The following is a 21,667-nucleotide window of genomic DNA, read 5'->3' as shown; positions in this document are numbered from 1 at the left end:
GTGAAACAATTTGGTATACTGATATTAGAAACACCTGATTCTTAGGATTATAAGTAATGAAATTAAGTTGGCCCAGTGATGAAGTTTATACTTAAATGCTAGGAAGTCAAGGTGGAAAGGCACTTTAAAACTATAATTTCCCCTGACCCTCCACCCTTAGAAGAAATAGGAAGAAGAAGAAAAATCCTACTAGAGATCTGTTATATCCATAGTTTAAACTATCTCTTCTCTCAACTCTATCATCGCTTTTCTTTCTTTCTTTCTTTTTTTCCTTTTTCTTTTCCTTGTTTTGTTTTGTTTTGGAGCCCAAGAAACCAATTTCAGGAAACCGAGTCAATTGCACCAGAAAACAGCTAGCATTCTACTGAGTAGGCTTATTGAAGGCATTAAAACTCTATTTTAAGAAAGAGATCCCGCAATTATTTGGTTTTATTTCACAGAGGGAGAAACAACTTTGTGCTATTTCTGACAACACAAGGTAGGCACACTGAACCAACTTTTCCAGGTAAATGTAAGAATGCTGTATTTAGGAGCAAAATAAACAGTTGTTCTCCTCAGCCTGAAAGCAATAAATGGTCATCCAACTTACTCAAGAAAAGTAATACTGAGTTTTTGTCTTCTTTTAAAGAGTGGATGATTACTTTAAGTTCTAGAGAATCAGAAATAGTTCAAACTGAGCTCCACAGGAAGTAGGAAATAAGGCTCATCATGTCCTACCCAAGAGAATCAGAACAGCTGTTCTTTAATTTGGGGGACTGGATGATGACTGTGACAAGTGAAAGTGCCTAAGATTTAACTGCATTGGAGTCTGAATATTTTCTATACCCGATTTGACAAAATGGGAGATAGGAGATATTAACTACAGGGAGGAAGAGACATGGAGACAGAGAGATTTCCTCTCTCCTTTATGTGTAACATCGATTCAGTGGTAGGAAATTAGTGTGTGTGTGTGTGTGTGTGTGTGTGAAACAAGTGTCTAAAACGAGCTCTCATCCGTTGATAGGCCACTAATCACAATGGGATTAAGCAAATTATCCCTCTAATATCCACAAGGATTCATCCATTGAGGCTGAAATACCATCTGGCTGCTATTTCTCTTCCTCATTTCCAGTCCTTCCATGGTGCTAACCTTCAGGTAATCATAATAGTTTTCCTACAAGACTTCATTTAAAGTGAAGACAATTAAAAATAGATTTTGAAATTTACAGAGGAAGTCATATTACAATTCAAAATAGATTATCTTCATCCATGCTCAATTTTTCCACATTATCACTTAAAATGCAATTACATGATTTATGCTGAGGGGTCTGAGTTTTTCATGTAATCATTCAAGAATGCACAGTAGATTAGCTAAATTTGGGGGAAACCTATCCTTATCACCATTCAAAAGGAGATTAATATATTTGCTCTAATTTACAGAATTAGAGAACTTAATCGTGGATTTATGGATAAAGCACTCACACTTCTGAAATAGAAGTGAATTATCAGCAGTCCAAGAACTCACAGCCAGTGACCTCCATTAATTGCCTCCCAGTTCATATATTAATTCTTTACTCCTAGCCAACATGGTAAGTTTTGTTAGCACCACAACTGGTCATCTATTAAAGAGACAGTAACAGAGAAAAGTGCTTTTATAATATAAGGTCTTTGTTTTGGAGGACATCCTGTTATCAGGAAGATAATATTAGTAAGTTTAGAATTGCCTTTTAAAAATGTTATTGTGTCTGAAATATTGATTTTATATACAGATCAGATCTTTATACACAAACTATAATGCTTGGTGGTTCAAAATTGGGATTGTAGGTGTAAATAACATGCCTGATTTTGGATAAGAAGTCAAAATACAGTATACAAGAGGTGGATGAAATATCACCATATCAGTTCTTTACTCCTGTAGTTTTTCTTAGAATCACTACGAGGTCATGCAGGCACCCTCTTTCAGGGTGTTGGCAGAGTCAGTCTGCAGTGGAGGTTTTAATGAACTGAGAGTTGATAACCTGGTTTTATTTTTATTTTAGACATTGGCTAATTTCACTGGTTATTTTATATTATAGGGCATTAGTATTGCCATCTTTAACTCGAAGGGATAGATTTTATCAGTGATTCGCAAGTTGAGAAATTGGACAAACAGCATCAGAATCTCCTGGGAATTTGTTAGAAATACTATTTCCCAGGCCCTCTATCCTGACTACATTAGAAAGTCTAGGTGTGGGCTTTAACAAGATGCTGGACAAATGCTTCTGATGTACTCAAATTTGGAGAGCATTGGATTCTGTGATTTCAAAAGTTTTCTTAGTTGTGAATTAGCAAGTAGAATGACCTATTTATGAGTTTAAGTCAAAGACTTAATGAGTTAGGTCGAAGATTTTGCTTTTCTTAGCCCCAGAACCTAGAATGCTCCAATGACTGAATGAATGATTGGAGATATCATCTCCATAGTAAAGTAATCTGCTTTCCCCGGAAATCCCAATTATGCTATTTTATGGCAAAAGTCATCATTTTATTATTGCTGTCTTTTCTAAAAAAAATTTTAAAATATTTGTTTATTTTAGAGCGCTAGCGGGGGAGGGGCAGAGAGAGAGGAAGTCACAGAATCCAAAGCAGGCTCCAGGCTCTGAGCTGTCAGCACCAAGCCCACATGGGGCTTGAACCCACGAACCACAAGGTCATGACCTGAACTGAAGTTGAACACTTAACCTACTGAGCCACCCAATGCCCCAATGTCTTATCTTTGCTATAAAGAAGGCACCATTAGTAGCAGGTTTTCCTTTCCACAGAGCACTAGTGCTGGAACTTCACCATGAATGAAAGCATATGGAGGGTACATTAAAACACAGACTGTTTAGAGTCTGTGATGGAGGTGGGACCTGCATTTGTAAGAAGGGAATGCTGAGGCTGCTGGTCTGGGGATCATACTTTGAGAATCAGTGTCACAGAGCAAAGCCTACTGGGCACATGGATGACCTCTTGTGAAGCTAACAGAAAGCTGATAGTATTTGCTGGGAGTAAGGAATTAAATCAGTTAAGTTATAAGATATTTTAAAAATTTAACAAGAAGCCTAAAACAAGTATAGAGTAGATACATCTGTATGTTTATAATATTTACAATATTTAGATGTAACCATTTTTCTTAATAGGAACACTTACTACGAACAGTCTTTGATAGACACAACATAGCATATCCTTTTTATTATTCTTTTTCTTTAAAAAATTTTTTTAAACTTTTATTTATTTTTGAGAGACAGAGAGAGACAGAACATGAATGGGGGAGGAGCAGAGAGAAGGAGACACAGAATCTGAAGCAGGCTGCAGGCTCTGAGCTGTCAGAACAGAGCCCGACGCAGGACTCAAACCCATGGATCATGAGATCATGCAGGGCTCAAACCCACAGGACCTGGGTCTCAAACCCACTGACCATGAGATCATGACCTGAGCTGAAGTCAGATGCTTAACCAACTGAGCCACCCAGGTGGCCCTATTATTCTTTTTCTAAATGGCATATTTCTCCCCACAAAGAAATGTTTTTTGGGGGAAGGGGACTCAAACCATTTTATTGAGGGGTTTCAGGGGAGGGTCAAAGGGCTGGAAGAACAATGAGATGTGAAGTCTTCAACCTGGCTAGGATCTCCCTAGCTTCACTGACACCAAAAAACAAAGAAACATCTTAAAAATCTTAAGGGTAATAAATGAAATTATTTTTAACATGTTGTAATAAGAAAATTCTATTTGCTTCTATGTGCATATTCCTAGATTCTCTCTCAAGTGAATTACTTTATAGGTTTCTTGAAAAGTTTTGAAACTGTTGCTTAGAAATTAATACCATTCAGTATCGGCTATTCAAAAATAAGTCCAAATAGACCTGAGTTTCAGCAAATAGGTTTAGGAAGACACAGAGATGATTAGAGAAAATCCAGGCAAACATGACTGGGGTGAACTCTGCTAAGTTTAATAATAAGAGTCTGCCATTCTGAAAAATAAAATTCCAGATGTTCAAATTAAAAAGATAAAGTAATTTAAGAAACAAATGTCTAACATAAGAAAAATCCAGTGTAGGATAACAGAAATTCAAATTGTTAGCTAGTGGTTATTCGTACTATAGAATAATTAATCTGTTTTCAAATGATTCAGAGGTTGGTCCACTAAAAAGTAAGTTTCTTAATTTTCCTTAAATATGATTAAATTTACATATAGTTCTTTTGTAATCATATCCACTACATAAACCAAGGCATACCTGCACGTGGAAAATCAATGCAAAGCAGGGCACAGGTTTGTAACAAAACACACTAATTTCCCAAAAGTTCTGCCTGGAACTCTTTTGACTTTGCTCCTGACAACTTTACAGGCAATTTAAGTCCCATTAACACTATAATAGCATTGCTATTCCATGTTATAAATTTTCAGGGTTAATCAACAAAAGAACAGGCCACAAGTTTTCATTCTATATTTTCCGACAGTTGATGCAGAACTTTTTTTTTTAATTTTTTTTTTTTACTGTTTTTATTTTATTTTTTTATTTATTTCTAGGAGAGAGAGAGAGAGAGACAGTGTGAGCAGGGGAGGGTCAGAGAGAGAGGGAGTCACAGACTGAAACAGGCTCCAGGCTCTGAGCTGGCAGTCAGCACAGAGCCCGACGCGGGGCTCGAACTCACAAACCGCGAGATCATGACCTAAGCGAAAGTCGGATGCTTAACCGACCAAGCCACCCAGGCGCCCCAGAACTTTTAAATATTCTACCTTTTCTGGTAATTGTAACTTATTTTTAGTGTTCTAATCTAACTTGCTTCCTTTCCCCTTGTGACTATTTATTCCTTCATTCCTTCCTTCCTTCATTCAACTAATAATGAGTGTTGAGGCATGCCAACCTCTCTTCTAGGCAATGGCAATAAAAGAATGAGTCTTTGCCCTTATAGACTTAACTTCTAGTGGAGGAGATCAGCAATAAAATTCAGTGTATAAACCTATTTCATATATTAAAGGCATAGATGGATTCTTATTCTTGGTACAGTGCTTATTTCGTGCTCCATATGTAATTGACTGCATGACTGCATTCTTAATGGTTTACAGATAGCGAAAATAAAATAACTACTTAAATATTATATCTCACCTTATCAACTTATATAATACAGTATTCTAACTGAATTTTCTGATAATGATTTTTTGAGACTCTACTTCAAGATCTATAGTATCAGGTAAGAAACTTCATTCATGCGCACTATACGTCATGAATTTAAATGTGCACTTTAATATAATTTTTTTTCACGATTCAAAATGTAAAATATTATGGTTGAAATCCTAAGTAAATCCTTCTTCTATTACTTAGCAATCTTCCTGTTCTCAATCTGCAGATTCTACAAACACGGCATCAATCTCCACCTTCCTCCACCTTCTATTCCTGGAAACCACACACTTAATCTAAAGAAAGATGAAAGTTAATTAAGAGTTATATTGCATATATTAACCATGGCATGAAGCAGGGAGTTATATAAGAGAGTAAATTATGGTTGCTATAGGAACTATGATTTAGTATTTTGTGCAAAAGCTTTAACTCTAATCAGGTCAACTGTATTTTAAAGAATAATACCAAGAGAAAAATACTCTGAAAGATCAATTTTTAAAATAACAAGCTGACAGATATTTTATTTTTGTTCTAAAATGTGTATAAAGAATAGCCAAGAAAGTATCTGTTTCACAAACTGAATAAGGAAATGAAATTTCAGTGGCACTGGTATGGACAATAATCATAAAATTCACTCACTTTCTCTACTCTATTCCTTATTTGATTATTTTGATAGAATGACCTACTGCTTAGTGAAGCCAGACTCTACAAAGTTTGTATTCTGATAGTAGAAATGTAAACATCAGGTTCCGGATATGTAATACTTTAAACTACATTTGGAATTAATTGCAGACAACAACATCTGTTCATTATCTCTGGCAAATGAAAGACTGTGTTTTTAATAGGCAAATGGGCCACACTTTGGAAATAAAGGAAAAAAATAATTTGGATGGTTGGAAAATTTTTGTAATGTAAAAATTGGCAATTCTCACTGTTTGGCACTATGATATCATGCTGATAAATTTTCATCATAGAGTTTTTTCAATTGCATTTTAAAATGACTAAACAGAAATACTTTCTAGGAGGCCAACATTTGGTTTATTTATTTCTAGTGTGCTATTACTCTATACAGTATCCAAAATTGTTAACAGCAAAACGGCAGTATAGTCCTACTGTGCATGCATTTTTGATGCTTCCCTATAGGCTAGTACAAATCAATTATATTCCTTATAATTAAGAGGGCAAATATTTTGCCAAAATCACCACCACCATGATAAATCCAAACAACTACTGTATGCTTTTGGGTAATTCACATGCATGCTTTTCTTCTATTCATAAATGCTACTTCTCTGAGGAAAAGGTTAAACGAAAAATTGTTAGTAATTTGCTCTAAAATGTAAACCAGAGAGCCTTCATGATGGTACTTTAAGAAAATAATTACTACTGTTTTTCAAACAATAGTCAAATGGTAATTAATCAAAGAAAAGGCTGAATTTCATTTCCATTGAATGCATTGCATTGAAAAATCATTCTAAGCTATAAAAGGTAAACACAAGTAATGACACTGCAAAAAGATCCTATACATTAATTTATGTGTTTAAATTTATGAATACATATATTTTCTTGGCTACTGGCTATAATGATTCATATTTCTCTCATTATAAACTTTTTAATTGGAAAGGAAACATAACACTCCCCAAAGCCAATAAAAGCTAGAGATAAGAAAAAAAAAAATGTTGCAGAACAGCACAGATGATTAGAAAAGAGGAAAACCAAGTATAAGAAAAACAGGAAATTTAGATAAACCAAATCTGTTTTCTCTATCTTAATTGTGATCACATTGGCAATTAAATCTGATGTTTCCATTTTCAACTTAATACAAAGATACTACAGAGAATAAAGTATTTCTATTAATAGCATTCATTCTAATATAAGATTATTCCTAAATTTGGGAAGCAAGTTTGAGAAACCTCCAAATCACTCATCCGCTTGCACCAAACAGTGCTTTTTTATTCTATAGAATTATTTCCTTTACTGTCTACCTTTCTTACGGAGGCCCTTCTGGCTGCTTAGAGCCTTTTGGTGGGCTCAGAGATCGTTCTCGCTCAGTTACAAAACTGTTAAATCTCCTACCTACTAGGAATGTTTCCTAATGTGCCAGCTATGAAATGGAAAATCACAACTGTCCCACCAGGTAGGGTGTCTAACTGTCTGGCTGCTTAAACTTTTAGGGGTATATTGCACAGGTTTAAAAATACGTATTTCATTTACAACTTAAGAACGAAAACAACCATTTCTGGTTCAGAATTAATCAAATATCCATGGTCACTGCGTTGAGTCCACATTAATGAAATGCTGACAGGATACTTAATGCTGTGTTTCAGGGGTTGGCAGCCACAGCATCTGTGCTGGCTTGAGACTCCAGATTCCAGAGGCGCTTCATTACCAAGCAATCCCCACTGCCTTTGCTGTGTCCCCTTCCTGACAGCCTGGCTAAGGGGTTTGGACACAGGTAGGTGTGTGCAGTTAACCAGCAGGAGTCCACTCTGGACACACTCAGTCATTTGTTGTGAAGGTAGCTAAGAAAAAGGAAGGAAGGAAAGGGAGGGAGGGAGGGAAGAATTATAAAAGGCAAAATAAAGAGGGACAGGATGCATAAAACACATCCTTTCTCCCCCAAAGTGAGGAGTCCAGATGTTGAATAGGGGCCTGGATAAACAGGGAAGAGATTGTGAGGTGAAGTGGAGGAAGCTGAGTAAGGCTGGAAACCTCCTAGATGTGTCCCAGTGGAGGCTTAAGGGACCCCAAGCAAAAGTAAAACACTGATCTCCCTTTCAGGATTCCTCCTATACATCTAGGTTCCTCTACTTAGTTAACGGCAGGCCCTAGGGTGCTCTCTGACCATCCAAGCTTATCACCCCACCCAAAGCACACCTTCCTTATAAATCATATTCCTTCTTCCAGGTAAGTAAACTCCCCAGTACATCTTAATCCCTGAACACTGTGCTTTTCTCTTCCTATGGATTTAATGAGCTGATCAAAGTGATGATTTCCCAAGCACAATAGAGAACACTGATATTTTAATAGAAAAGCATTCACTGCAATGCTCTGGAGTAAGGGAAGTCTTTTTTTTTTTTTTTTTTTTTTTAAATAATCTCAGATTTTGCAATAGTTTCTCGGAGTAAGTAAAGTCTTTTAAGTTTACTATAGGTCTAACATTTCTCTCCTCTGATTTATGCCTCACTCCTCCATTTCTACATGGCCAAGTCCAGAGCGATGGTTCTCAACCAGGGGCCTTTATGCCCCTGGCTCCAGGGAATGATGTGGCAATGTTTGCAGATATTTTTGATTGTCACAGCTGGGTTGCAGGGGTTCTACTGGCATCTAGTGGGTAGAGGCCAGGGATGCTGCTCAGCATTCTAAGATGCACAGGATAGCAGCCCTCCACGGAAAGAGTTATCGAGCCCTAAGTCCTGAGGTTGAGAAAACCCTGAGTTAGAGTCAAATTTATTATAGTAGCATTATCACGCCATCCCATAGACTTCTTCACCCTTGGCTAGTAGCAGAACTAAGCCTCAGTAAATCCTGAGTCACACATTCGAACAGGAGGAAATGCTCTGTACTGGAGGCAGGCAGGAGTGCGGGTGTGGGCTGAAGAACACTTCCACATCAGCCTGCCCTGCGGTTGATCCCCATGATTCCCCACTCAGCTCCATCACACTCCTCTGCCTTAGCAACAAGAGTACCAAACTGCCTGCTGCACGCTACCAAAATGACTACAGAGAATATTTTATCGCCCTTCCCACTATTTATGCTTCCTCAATTATAAGAGAAGTGCAGGTTTGTACAAAAATGCAGGAAAATGTCTTGTTCTTAGGATTAGGTTTTTGTTTATTGTTGTCCCTGCCTTTCAAGGTAAACGAGTCTCTTAAAAAAAGAATGTGTTCGGGTTATTTCTCATCTTTTGACCTCTGCTCAAAATCAGTGAAGAAGAAAAGACAGTCTTATTTTTAGGCAGTCCCAAGTACCTTAAAATGAACACTCCCATGATTGAATTTGTTTTTTAAAAGCCTTCCTTCATTAGTTTTTAAAATGAAACACAGAGACTATACCCAAACCTGAAGGTAATGGCTGTTTCGTGGGCAGTTTTCTCTAACTAGTTGGATCTGTTTCAAGTCTGGACTTCAAACATAGTGTGAAAAAGACTTCTCTCTTTATGCTATTACACAGAAAACACATTAATATAGCCATTAGGTAATGAGTTCTTAGATATTTTTATCAATTAATACAGATTACGTTTGTGACAGAGAAAGCCATTTGCATGAATCACATGTGGTTGAATGGAATGGTATACAAAAAGAAAAATAACAGGTACTACGATGAAATAAAGCGAAGATAGCCAGAGTAAAGAACTCCAAACTCAAGCCTTTTTCTACTAGATGGTAAATGATGTTGAAATCAAACTTAGAAATATACTTCTGCACTTCCCTTACCCACTTAAAATGCAGAATGAAAAACTATCTAAAATATATTTTGTTGACATATATGTTCATATAGAAATATGCTAGTACAGATTTCTATGGGTGCTCTTTTCTTGAATGAGATAGAATTCAATATAAGGATCGTCTTTGAAGAGAATTTTTAAAAATATTGTATTAATATGTATAATACTAAATAACATTAAAATATTCTGAGTTCATGACTAAAACCAAATTTTGAAACTTTTTATAAATGGTCCAATGTAAAATATTAAGACCTTTGCTTTAGCTATAAAACTCTAAGTAATAAATTTGCATCTCATAAATGATCCTATAATCAGATTAAAAAAATAAGCAGTGAAGTACCTTGAGATAAATTATTCTGCTATCTCTGGAATTCTCTAACTTTTCATATTTAAAAACGTATGTTGCTAATTCAGGAGACAGTCGACATAAAACAGTCACTAGAAATCATCTTGCAAACTGCAGGTGGTTAATAGTTACATCTCCCTTCAATTTATATGGTTTTACAATAATTGCTATTATTGTTACCTCTTACAGCTTGTTTCCCAACACTTCCTTCTCAGAGTTGATTGCCTTCTTCCAATAAGTACCAAAGGCATGAGAACAAGAGCTTTTGTATAAAATTCCTATTGGCGTCACAAACTTAAAGAAAGCATCAGCTTAACTCTTTGGCACACATTTTTAGATTATCTCCTACGAAAGAGATACCCTACCCTGAATCTTCTTCACATGAAGAACCCCAAAAGACTCTATGTCAATTTCTTCTTTTCAAAAAGAAAATAATTTTAATTATATTTTCTGTTTTTGTTTGCTCTTTTTTTGAAAAAGCTAATCTCGTGTATTTTCTTCCATGGTTTTTTCTTCCCTTTGACATAAAAATGTGGAAGCAAACTGATCTCCTATTTCTAACTGTTCAAATTTAGCTAACCTAGAAACGGAAGTTGGAAGCGATGCACAAAATTACAGAGTTCCACATGCAACAAAAGAGCTATTAGTTACTCGAACCTCATGGGCTCCACTTTTATTTGCAATATCCACATACCTTTCAAGGTAAAGTTCCAAGTCTCAACAAATGTACCTATTCTATTGCCTGCCAGACGAACCCACAGTATCATATTATAGTTGATGGCACATGGAGCTGCACTTTTCCATTTACTCCTATTGTTTAACATGTGCTATTTTCACAGCTTAGAGTGATAAAAGGACAATGTTTTCCCTCTTTTGCCTGGCTTCCTTCTATTTAAGCATTAGTCCTTATACCACAGCTAATAGTATGTGCTCAATAAATACTTATGGAATAATGAATAAATCAGTTGCAGCTATGTTTGCAAACTTCCACTGCAAGGATATTTTTAACAGTCAAGAAATAATCTCAGGCCTTTTTTGGTCACCAGTATTCTGAAGGCATCAATAATGTTTCTCTTATCTATGAAAAAAAAACATTGTTTTTGTTACATTTGCACCATTGCCACAAATAAATCAACTAAACATATTCAAACCCCTGATCAACTTAGCCACACATAGTTTTGTCAGAGAATACATTTAAAAAATGTAAGTTTAGTTAGGTGGGGCAAAAAAGCACACACTTTCTATTCTCCTATTCTAAGAAAACATTTCCTCAAAGATGTCTGTTTAAAACCAAAAGAATACTACAAATAGCCCCCTCCAATTTACAACATAGACAAACAAACAGGTCAGGGTCCAAAAGATTAGGATACACAAGAAAACAAGATGCGTGGCAGTTTTTGGGTATGCATTGTCCCAGAATGAAGAACTGTGGAACTCCAAGACACTGGACCAACAGATTCCTTGAGAGTCTGTCTAAGAAACTGAGTGTATGTATTTAGGTACAGACATACAGACACATATGTGGGCTCACCACGACCTGAAAACTTAAATTCTCTTGTTTTTCTTTTTTTTTTTTTTTGTTTTCTTTTTCGAATCCTTGCTGGGATATGTGAAAAGTTAAAAGCCTTGCTTTTGAATCTTGAAGCAAAAAGAAAACAAATACTAAGATATTCTTTTCAAAATTTTCAAGGGGAAGAAAAATGGATTCAGATGACTTAGGCCACGCCCTATTCTTATCATCTTCTTGTTTTAGTCACCTTCTGAAGTTAACACTGAAAACCACAGCCAAACTGTTCACATAATGTGAAAATGGTCACACACTCTGCCTGCATTGTGGCTAGACCATCCCACACTCCACAGTTCAACAGTCTGATGTAAGTGGTCTATGCCCTCTTCAGCTATCAATTTCAATCAAGATTATTCTGTGATTTTATGGTAGGCAGCACTCTAAAATGTATGGCATGGGTCTGTGTCCCTAAATATCTAGATGGCTCTTGATGTAGCACTCGTTTAGAGTTTTGACTGGTTAGTTGGTTTTCAAAGTGTGGTCCCTGAAACAGCAATATTAGCATCAAGTGGAAACTTGTTAGAAATGAAAATTACGATATCATATTGAAACATACCAAATAAGAAACTAGAAAAAAAAGCCCAGCAGAACCTGTTTAACCTCCAGGTGATTCTAATAACAGTCAAGTTTAAGAACCTCTGGACTGGATGGATAGTCCTAGAGCCTTCTCAAACCATCATAATCCATTGTTATTAAATATAATTTCTGGACTAGCACCATGTTCAATCAAATGCACTCAATTACTCCTAGTAGTCTGAGTTCAATAGCATAATAAAAACTACCACATTCTGTTAGTATTTAAAAATTTGCTACATTTTCACAAGGACTACTTTCATATTATCAAGCTTTTCCCAATTAAGTAGACAGTGTGATAAATGTCAAGTATCATTTTAACCGACAGTGGTGATCTCTAAATTAAATCTTTGTTTTCTAAGTGCGTGGCTTATTCCAGCTATTGTAAAAATGAATAAACGCTTTTGTGATAGTGAAGGTCCAGGCATTTTGCCTCTATTTCTCAAGACCAGCTACTACAAGCAGTTTTCTCTCACTTTCCCAATCTACCTGTGAGGAATACTGAACTGTAACTCAAAAGGCAAACTGATATGCTGGTGAAAACACTTATGAAACTATCAGAGCAGGTCAAAGAAAAGAAGCAATTTAAGGTCCCCTCCTACAGGAAAGGATAAAAGTACAAAGCCTCATAGATGTAAAGAATTCTAACCCCAAACTGATCTGATCCTAAAATGCTGATTCAGTGAAGTCTCTTTCTACAGTTAACAACATGGAAAATTGTTTTACTTAAGAACTGTTAACTCCCAAACATGACAACGTTAGAGTTCGATGTTACCTTCAGTTTGTCTGAGGCTATTACCAATGAAGGGCAAAAATGATACTTTGAAATGACATAAAGCTTGGATGAAAGGGACCAAAAGGAAACGCTGCTAAAAAAACAGCAGGGGTCAAGTTTAAAAAGTTAACTTTGGCTCTTCAAGATAAAGATCCCTTTCTCACCCAGTTTCTCTTGGGCAGGTGATGATGGCCTTACAGCAAACTCCCTCATTTCCTTGAACACTCTCAAGGCAACCCAACTTTTTCATGGAAACAAATGATCTTCTCTTTTCACACCATACTACTACATGAGGTTCTTGGTAGCCAAATAAACCTACGTATTTTTTAAAGCAATGCCCCCGACGTCTCCCAATTTTGTCAAGAAAATAATGGAAGAAGCTACAAAAATCAGAACTACTTTTCTGCTCCAGGCACACACAAAATTGCTTCCATTGAGATTCCAAAAAGCATTTATTTTACAGTACTCAGTAAAAGCATACGAAAATCTTCTGCCCTGGCATTTCAGACCTAAAAAGAATTTAGTCATGTAAGTGACTAAATCCTGAGTGAAGATGATTAATGCACCCAGCAAACTAATTCATTTCCAAACTTCCATGTTCAAATGTTCCCTTTCAGGAGTACATACCTGTCTTAGTTAGTTAGATATTTGGTGGCACTTTAAGTCAAAAGGCTAAAAATGAAACAAAACAAAAAAACAACAAAAAAGCCCAAACATAAGAAACAGTCACCAAATACCTTTTTAAAAAATCCTTCACACAGTACTTGGTATATGTCTTCTGAATTTTCAACACTTTAGATTTACCGAAGAACCAAATTTACTCAAATGCAAGACTTAATATGTGCAATACATAAATTTGAGTTGTTTCCCTTAATTTCTCTATTTACAGTATACATACTGCCTTCAAACTGAGTTTGATTCTAAATTTATGGGAGATCAACAATGAAAAAAAAAAAAAAAAAAGGCCATAGGACCATCACAGGCACTCTCTATTCCTCTTCCACTCTGGAAGAGTGAGTGAGAGGTCCCCTAGGCAACGGACACATTTTAAGGCAAGATGTAATACAGCTTTATAAATGCCTGTGGCCTGGAACTTCTTTTGGCTTCCCCAACAATATAAATTTCCTTGTTGAAAGACCCTTCAGAAGACTTCAGCTACACTTCACACACTGAAGGTGTGTCACGTGCTCTTGATATATATATAGTCCTATATCTTTTATTCTTTAGAAGTTATATTAGTAAAGCAGCTCGTAAGTAAAACAAAATCGAGAAAGCAGCTCACACTGCCTCCTACTGTTAGAAAGAAAATTTCACCAGGTCAAAATGGTCCACAAATTGCAGTTTAATGAGTAAGGGGTTTGTCTTAGTTCTTTTCTTTCTCTTCTTTTTTAATCTACTGATCTACTTTCAAATCAAAACCTTAAGTGTTGAGATACTGTCTACAACCCATACAAATGTACTACAGAAAACACTACTGGGTATGGCTTCAGAATTGGAAGTCCTCATCCTCAAACATGTTTTTGACTTGGTATCTTGATACCATCATACAAAACATTTAAAAAATGGAGAAGCAGCAGCAGCAGCAGCTGCAGAGGAGAAGAAAGAAAGAAAAGTTAAAAGTGCCACCCTGCCTGGTCAGGTGGATGGTGACTTCACCAAATCAAAGGCAGTATTCTCCCCTTCCCTACTACAGTGAGGTAAACTGCACCATGTCAGCAGAACAGATTCAATATCCTGCTTAGATTGTAGTACATGGTAATGGCCCTACCCCCAAGGGTTCCTAGACCTTCATGATTTTTTCCCTATTTAAGGAGCTAGGAATAATGTCACCCAACTTGTCACTGAGATACTCCCGTGGGGGGGCATCATGCACCTGCCCCTATCCACCTCGGCCACAATCCTCTATTCAACCACTGAATGTGAAACACAGAAACACAAACAATAGTTTTGGATTTGTTTCTTTAGAAATGACATTTGTATTAAAAGTCTTAAAACGAAGAGACAATGATTAAACGCCGTGTCTGGAATTAAAAATTACAATTAGAATTCTCTTGGTACATCACAACAGTAAAATTTTGCTCTTTGCTTCTGGAGGAACACCCTTACAGATAACCAAAAAAAAAAATTTTTTTTTAAATAATATAAAAGGGGAGCTAAATACCTGAACATTTGAACAAAATGAAGCAAAATTAAGAAAGAAAGAAAGAAAGAAAGAAAGAAAGAAAGAAAGAAAGAAAGAAAGAAAGAAAGAAAAAGAAAGAAAGAAAGAAAGAAAGAAAGAAAGAAAGAAAGAAAGAAAGAAAGAAAGAAAGCCATTGCAAGACATGGAAATTACATTTTAAAGGCTGGAAATAATAAAATTCACCAAACAACAGGCCCTATTGTCCTGGCTCCTTCAGGAAGATTACAGAAAGGAAACTGGGAAGTGGTTTGGGGAATAGCAGATTCTGGGACATGGTGGGGAGTTCACAGGTTGGCACCGGCTGGAACAGCTGAGTTTTGAAGGCACTCTGCAGACACAGGGGTGCTGGGGGCCCTGAATCACATTTTTGAAGTCTTTGTACTGTATTTTAAAGAGCTAGTCATCAAAACCTGTCACTGCCAACCAAAAAGAACAAAAGGCTAAACTTAAACACACACACGCGCGCGCGCGCGCGCACACACACACACACACACACACTAGTACACACAAAAATGTGCAGATCTGTAACATTTTTTTTTCACAGCTGATTAAAAAAAAAAATACTACCGTTCTCCCCCAGACTCCCCTTTGATACAGTAGGTAAACAAAATAGATTTTTTTTTTCCCACAAATATCAGCAGACACTTTCTGGCACCCCACACTGTATTGGCATCAGTGTTTACAGTCCCAGTTCAGATGTGCATACTTCAGATTGGATACACTGTAACAAGAATCCAACTTTGCATAGACATCCTTAGAATCACAATCAGTCACAGGGCTGCCCTTCCAAGCTGGCAGAAAAGGAATCCGATCTTAATTTCCAGCTACTCCTGGAAAACAAGGAAAAAACCCCAAAAGTTTCTTCCCTTCCTCCTGCTCCTTCATTTGGTTCTCCCGGACTTCCTTCCATGAATTTAAAACTTGGAACTAGAAAAGGGTTGTTGGGGGGGGAGAAAAATCCCCCCCCTTCCACCTTCTCTCCGTTCTCTTCCTCCCTTCCTCCCCACCCCATTTTTTTTTTTTTCCAGGCTGAAACTTTCGCTCGCCGGTGTCAAGCTGCCAATACAGCGCCCTAACGGCTATTTAAACGGGGGAAATATGCGTCAACCAAAATCAATGAGAAACGTACATGCTGCCAAGAGCCACATTTCCACCGGGTCTCGGAGGGTGAGGACGGGCCGCCCCTTCGGACGCGGGGCGGAGGCAGGGGACGCCGGCCGTAGAGGCCAGCCGGGCTCGCGGGACACCCCGGCCGATGCAAAGTCGTCTCCAATCTCAAAGCAAGAAGAGGAATCACATTTAGAGTCGGGTGCGTCGGGCTTTTGTGCGCAGAGCGCGGCCGGCGCGCGGCAGCCGCGGGCGCCTCAGAGGATCACGCAGGCCGAGCAGCAGCCCTCGTCGCCGTTGGGCTGCGCCGCGTAGTTCATCTGCCGCACGATCTCGGCGAACAGCTCGTCCACCGAGGCTTTGTTTTTGGCCGACGTCTCCATGAAGGGGCAGCTCCACTCCTCGGCCAGGGCCTTGCCCTCGCCGTACGACACCTCCCGCTCGCCCTCCAGGTCCACCTTGTTGCCCACCAGGATCATGGGCACACGCTCGTACCGCTTCACGCGGATGATCTGGTCCCGCATGGGCTTGATGTCCTGGAAGCTCTGCTGGTTGACGAGGCTGTAGACGAGGATGAAGCCCTGGCCATTCTTGATGTACAGGTCCCGCATGGACGCGAACTGCTCCGTGCCCGCCGTGTCCAGGATCTCCAGCACCGACGGCGACGAGTCCACCTCAATCTCCTTGCGGTAGAAGTCCTCGATGGTGGGGTCGTACTTCTCGATGAAGGAGCCCGTCACGAACTGCACGGTGAGCGCGGACTTGCCCACGCCGCCCGAGCCCAGCACCACCACTTTGTACTCTCTCATGGCTCCGTCGGCGCTCGCGCCGCGCCTGCCGCGGCCCCGTCGGGGCTGCGCGCCGGGGGGCAGCCTGGGCTTGGCGGCGGGACGTCTCCTCTTCCTCAGCTCCGCAGGAAAGACCTCGGAGAGAGTGGCTTGGGAGCGCAGGGCTCACAGTTCAGCACACGGGGGGCCGGCGGCGCGTCCCTGGGGCGCGGGTCCGGGGCCCCGCAGCAGCCCGCGGCGGCGGACCGGGAGGACAATGCCGGCAGCCCGTGCGAGGCGCCGGTTGCAGTTCCTCGCCGCGGTCCGCCCGGGAGGGCGAAGCGGCGGCGGCAGCGGGCTGCGGAGGTGGCTGCTAGTCGCGCGCCGGCCCGGGACGCGCGTGGCATGAGTCCCCGCGGAGCGTGCGCCCACCGCCGCGGCCCATCGCGCTCTCTCCCGCAGCCTCCGCGGGGCGACGGCTTCCTACTCGCCGCGCGCACCCGGCCCTCCCCTCCGCGGCGAGCATGCCCAGTGCGCCGCCGGCCGCGCCAGCCCGATCCGCCCCGCCTGGTTTTCCTGGGGGCCGGGCGGGGGCGGGGCCGTGGGTGGGGCCAACGATTCGAGCCCCGTGGAGCGGAGGGCGAGGCTCGGGTCCGGGAGCTGGATGAGAAATGTGCGGGGAGTGTGTGGGCGTTGGAGGGGGTGCTGGGGAAGCTCAGGTGAGAAGACGAAAGCGTGGGAGGGTAGGTGCGTGCGTAAGGGCGGCGGCTCTGCAAGAGGCGTGTGGGCGCGGGGGTCCGCTCCGGGACCAGGGTGCTCTGCGCTCTTCCGCACTCCCGTTATCAGAAGCTCATGGACTGCACGCTCCGAGGCCCCAGAGGGTGTGCGTCTCCGGGCCGGAAACCCAAAGGGCATTTGGGTGCGAGAGCGAAGGGCGGAGCACCTTCCCCCACCCAAGGCGCAGCTTTTTCTAAACCCTTCGCTCCCGAAGCGCCACTCGGCCTTCATCTGGCCACCCCTCCTGAGCTTCATCTCCCGGACAAGGAAAACAGGAACTCTCCGCTGGAAGCACTGTCCCGACTGGGAAGGGATACGCCTCCCGCCACCCGAGTCCCTGCCGGCCGGGACTGGGCGGGTCCCACCCACGTTCTCCCTCGGCTGGGGCGGAAACCCGGAGGTCGGACCGAAGCCCGATCCCCAAAGCCGTGGCGGCGCCCGCAGCCAGTCAGGGCATGCTCAGTGGGCAGAACAGGTTTTCGGGCTTAGAAATAGGAAGCTTTTGCACCACACACCCACACTCCAGCTCAAATTACCTCTCCCAGACTCGGGACCCGCTGGTTCCGGGGCGCAAATCTCACGCCCCTAGCTGTTTCTCCATTGGCTACCGCCAAGGTTTTACCAGTTTGGGTTGCTTCATTGGCTAAAAAGTAGTCTAGGCTAGTGATTGGTTATTTATAGAGATCGAGTTGAGAGGCGGAGGCACAGCTGTTCTTTCTCTGCTGCTCCCCCGCCCCCTTCCTCCCACTTCCCCAACCTAGTCGTTTTGAAGCTCCGAGTGAAAAAATAAGAGGAATTTAGGCGGAGAGCTCAGAGCTAAATATAGTTCTTTGTTGGTGTTTTCGGGAGTCTGACTTCTCGATGCCCAGTCACGACTGGCCCTTAAAGGGAACAGAGAGGTCTGGTTACAGTTCTCGGTCCACAAGCAGCAGCAAAGTTTGCATGGGTTTTGCAGGGAGGGATGTGGGGGGCCTCGGGTGTGGAAACGGGCCACGTTGAGTTCGTGTCACCGGGAGCGGTGGGGCAGTGCCCGGGCTTGCCCGTGTAAAACATCTTCGTTTGGGGCGGGCGGTCTGTAAACCTGGCTGCGCTCGCACTCACGGGAGGTGCGACGGAGATGTCTCCACTTGCTCTGAGTCTCCCTGTTTCCTCGCGGAGGAGAGATGTCAAGACCTGTCAAAAGACTCGGCGAAGTTTGCGTGAGCGCCAAAGTGAGGCGGGGAGGAGGGGACTGAGCTGCGTCAACCCCCGCTCCGTGTCCTGCTTTTTTTTTTTTTTTTTTTTTTTTTTAATCCGCTGCTACTTCTTACTGGTTGAACCCTGCGCATCAGACGGACGGAGAGGCTGTGTGCTAAGGTTTGGGATCAGTTCCTTAGTCCGCCGTGACTCACGGCCACGTTTCCGAGTTAACCTTCCCCGAGCTCCTTGGCTGTAGCTCACAACGGGCAGCGTCTGCAGCGTGAAGTCCCCCGCCTCCCCACCCAGCGGGACGTGGGCGGCAGCCTAGGCTTTGGGTGGGGTGGGTGGTGCCCGCACCGCCCCCTGGCCCCACTGTTTAATTTAGTGGAGAGCACGGTTTAACCTTGATAATCAAAGAGCCTGGATGCAACTCTGCTTAGAGAATTCCCCAGAAAAACCTCTCGGAGGCGCATTCACCTAATGCAGCCGAAGAGAACCCCCGCAACGTTTACCTAGCATTTAACGTCTGCCCAAGGTTTTACAGGTCTGGTATACTCCACATGATAATAATAATTAGGTTTATTGTAAAGACAGGAAACTGAGGTCGTAGGATGTTCGGTAACTTGCCTGCGATTTCATGGCTAGTGAGTGGCCAAGCTAGATTCCCAAGCCAGGTGTGCAGCTGCAGAACCCTGGTTTGTAACTACCAGGCCTTACGACCTTCTCACAAGAGAGATCTCGGAGTTTACCCTTTCTTAGGTTCAGTCTTCAGGTAGTGGGATCAGACTGTCCTGTAAACTCAAGCAAGAGGGACCTCTGCCCAAAGCCCTGTGGTTCTCTGGGAATAGGCCCCCCCCGGGGTCAAGGAGTCTAAACCCTCCTCTAGACCATGCTCCAGGGAGTCTGAATTCTGGAATCCTCTGGCCAAATAGTACCAAACCCTCCTCTATGACTTGCTTGGGCCTTGGAACCCAGCCTTGTATCCAGGAATGGCTCCTTGTTTGGGTGTGGACAAGGTTGGCCCTGTGGGCGGAGGTGTGCACTCCCAGGCACTTTGAGCCCTTACCAGGTGCAGGAAGAGAGCTCAGTGGAGTCAGCTTGCCTTCCCTGGCACTTTCCGGCCTCTTCTGGAAGGGTTCAGGAGTTCCTGATTCACACCTGGCCATCCAGGTCCTTGTGAGGAGGTGTTTGTCACGGTGAGAGGAGAGATTAGATTTTGTTCACAGTTCATTATCTTGATTTATAACTTAAATGCGTAGATCAAATGCTATGTGGGCCTCTCTTTGCCCTCTTGCCCACAAACACTAGGAGTGGTTCTGAGTATGATACAGTAGAAAATGCTTTCTCCACAGCTCTGAGGTCTAATCTCAAGAATTGGTTATCAATTATTACCTGAGATTTTGGGCAGATCCCTTGAGCTCTACTGACTTTAGTTTCCCTATCTATAAAATGATGATAATAAAATTTGCCCTACTCACCTAGCTACACACAGAACCTTGGAGAGAACAAATGACCAGCTCCTTCGTTTTGCGTCAGAGAGAACTGGGTAGAATGAGAACACTGGTGTCCTGGCAGCTCTTTACATGGTACCAGGCTGTCCTCAGGGAGAATAATTAACAGATAATGGATGGAAACACGTTTTTAAAGCTGCAGTGTCCCAGAAATCCATGGCAATTACTACCCTGCCCCAGGTAGCCTGACAGCCGCATCTAGAAGAATCCAGAAGACACCATCCTCAGGACTTCGGGTAGTGTTGTGGATGGGTATTATTGAATCTTGGAGGCCCCTGCAGTACCAGAAAAGTGCCGCAATTAGAATACTTTCTGTTACAGATTCCTCAGTGGTGATTTCTATTACATTCACATCATCTCCACAGAAAGATTTGCACTAGGGCTTTGGGATTCAAAATGAAGTAAGGAAATTGCTGATGCACAAATTTTTAAGGCTGGTCACTTCCTCCTAGGAAATCTGTTCAGTGTCTTGACCTCACTTATGGCATGAATCATTATCTGTCTTGTACCATAGTTATTTACATGTTTGTGTCTTGTCACCCAGCACCATGTGAATTCCTTGAGGCAGAGTCCGTATCTGGCTTATCTTTGGAGCCACCTCTGTCTGTCGTAACACCTAATACAGTGCCTCTTTAGGAGGCCCTTAGTAAATATTTATTGATGAATATATGAATTACATTTTATTCCTTTTCCCAACTCCACTTGTAGTAAAAGATGATATTAATCTTTGGTGAGATGTAATGCTTCCTGGATCCTTAGAAAAATGTAATGTTTCAGTCTCTCTGAGTCATAACAATGACTTTTTAAAATTTTTAAAGTGTTTATTTATTTTTGAGAGAGACAGAGTGTGAATGTAGGAGGGGCAGAGAGAAAGGGAGACACAGAATCTGAAGCAGGCTCCAGACGCTGAGCTGTTAGCACAGAGCCCAATGTGGGGCTCGAACTCACCACTGCAAGATCACGACCTGAGCCAAAGTTGGATGCTCAACCAATTGAGTCACCCAGGAGCTGCTCACAGTGAGTTTTAAGATGTGCAGAGTCTAACCTTATCTGGATGCACTAAGCCAGTGCTGTCTTGGAGAAGGATACCAAGTGTCCAATGGATAAACTCTTTCTCTGAAGAAGACTTGATTTTGCACATAATGTGAAAAGGCATTTCTAGAAAAAAAATCTAATGTAAAAGTTGCTAGGTAAGGACTGCTTAACCATTGATACCATATGTTGCATAAACAAGGGTACCATTCCTTGGCCTTTGCTCACACAGCGGGACTGCTCAGCTTCTGTGACACTGAGGTTGGGCCTTCAAAGAATTAGATGGTTTCT

The 21,667-nt window shown here is 41.6% G+C and overlaps 1 protein-coding gene and 1 long non-coding RNA gene across 2 annotated transcripts in view; one reads left to right on the top strand and one right to left on the bottom strand.

The window, feature by feature from the left end:
- Positions 1-10,181, top strand: part of LOC120223097 — a 53,636-nt gene extending 43,455 nt beyond the window's left edge. The window contains exons 2-3 of the long non-coding RNA XR_005526192.1: positions 7,441-7,568; positions 10,096-10,181. This is a non-coding gene — a long non-coding RNA (uncharacterized LOC120223097). The remainder of the gene's footprint in view (positions 1-7,440; positions 7,569-10,095) is intronic.
- Positions 10,182-15,999: 5,818 nt separating this feature from the next.
- Positions 16,000-17,337, bottom strand: RAP2B (RAP2B, member of RAS oncogene family). Its single transcript, XM_039221145.1, has one exon. It carries the CDS (start codon positions 16,917-16,919, stop codon positions 16,368-16,370), a length of 552 nt encoding a protein of 183 aa, XP_039077076.1. The 5' UTR covers positions 16,920-17,337; the 3' UTR covers positions 16,000-16,367.
- Between the last annotated feature and the right edge of the window lie 4,330 nt (positions 17,338-21,667).

This window comes from Hyaena hyaena, unplaced genomic scaffold, assembly GCF_003009895.1.
Source record: "Hyaena hyaena isolate Hyena2069 unplaced genomic scaffold, ASM300989v1 scaffold_950, whole genome shotgun sequence".
Taxonomy (NCBI): domain Eukaryota; kingdom Metazoa; phylum Chordata; class Mammalia; order Carnivora; family Hyaenidae; genus Hyaena; species Hyaena hyaena.
This window is presented reverse-complemented; position numbering and strand designations above follow the sequence as displayed.

Bases quoted from the DNA above. Each gene is read 5' to 3' on its own strand.
- RAP2B (XM_039221145.1), bottom strand. From the start codon at position 16,919: ATGAGAGAGTACAAAGTGGTGGTGCTGGGCTCGGGCGGCGTGGGCAAG.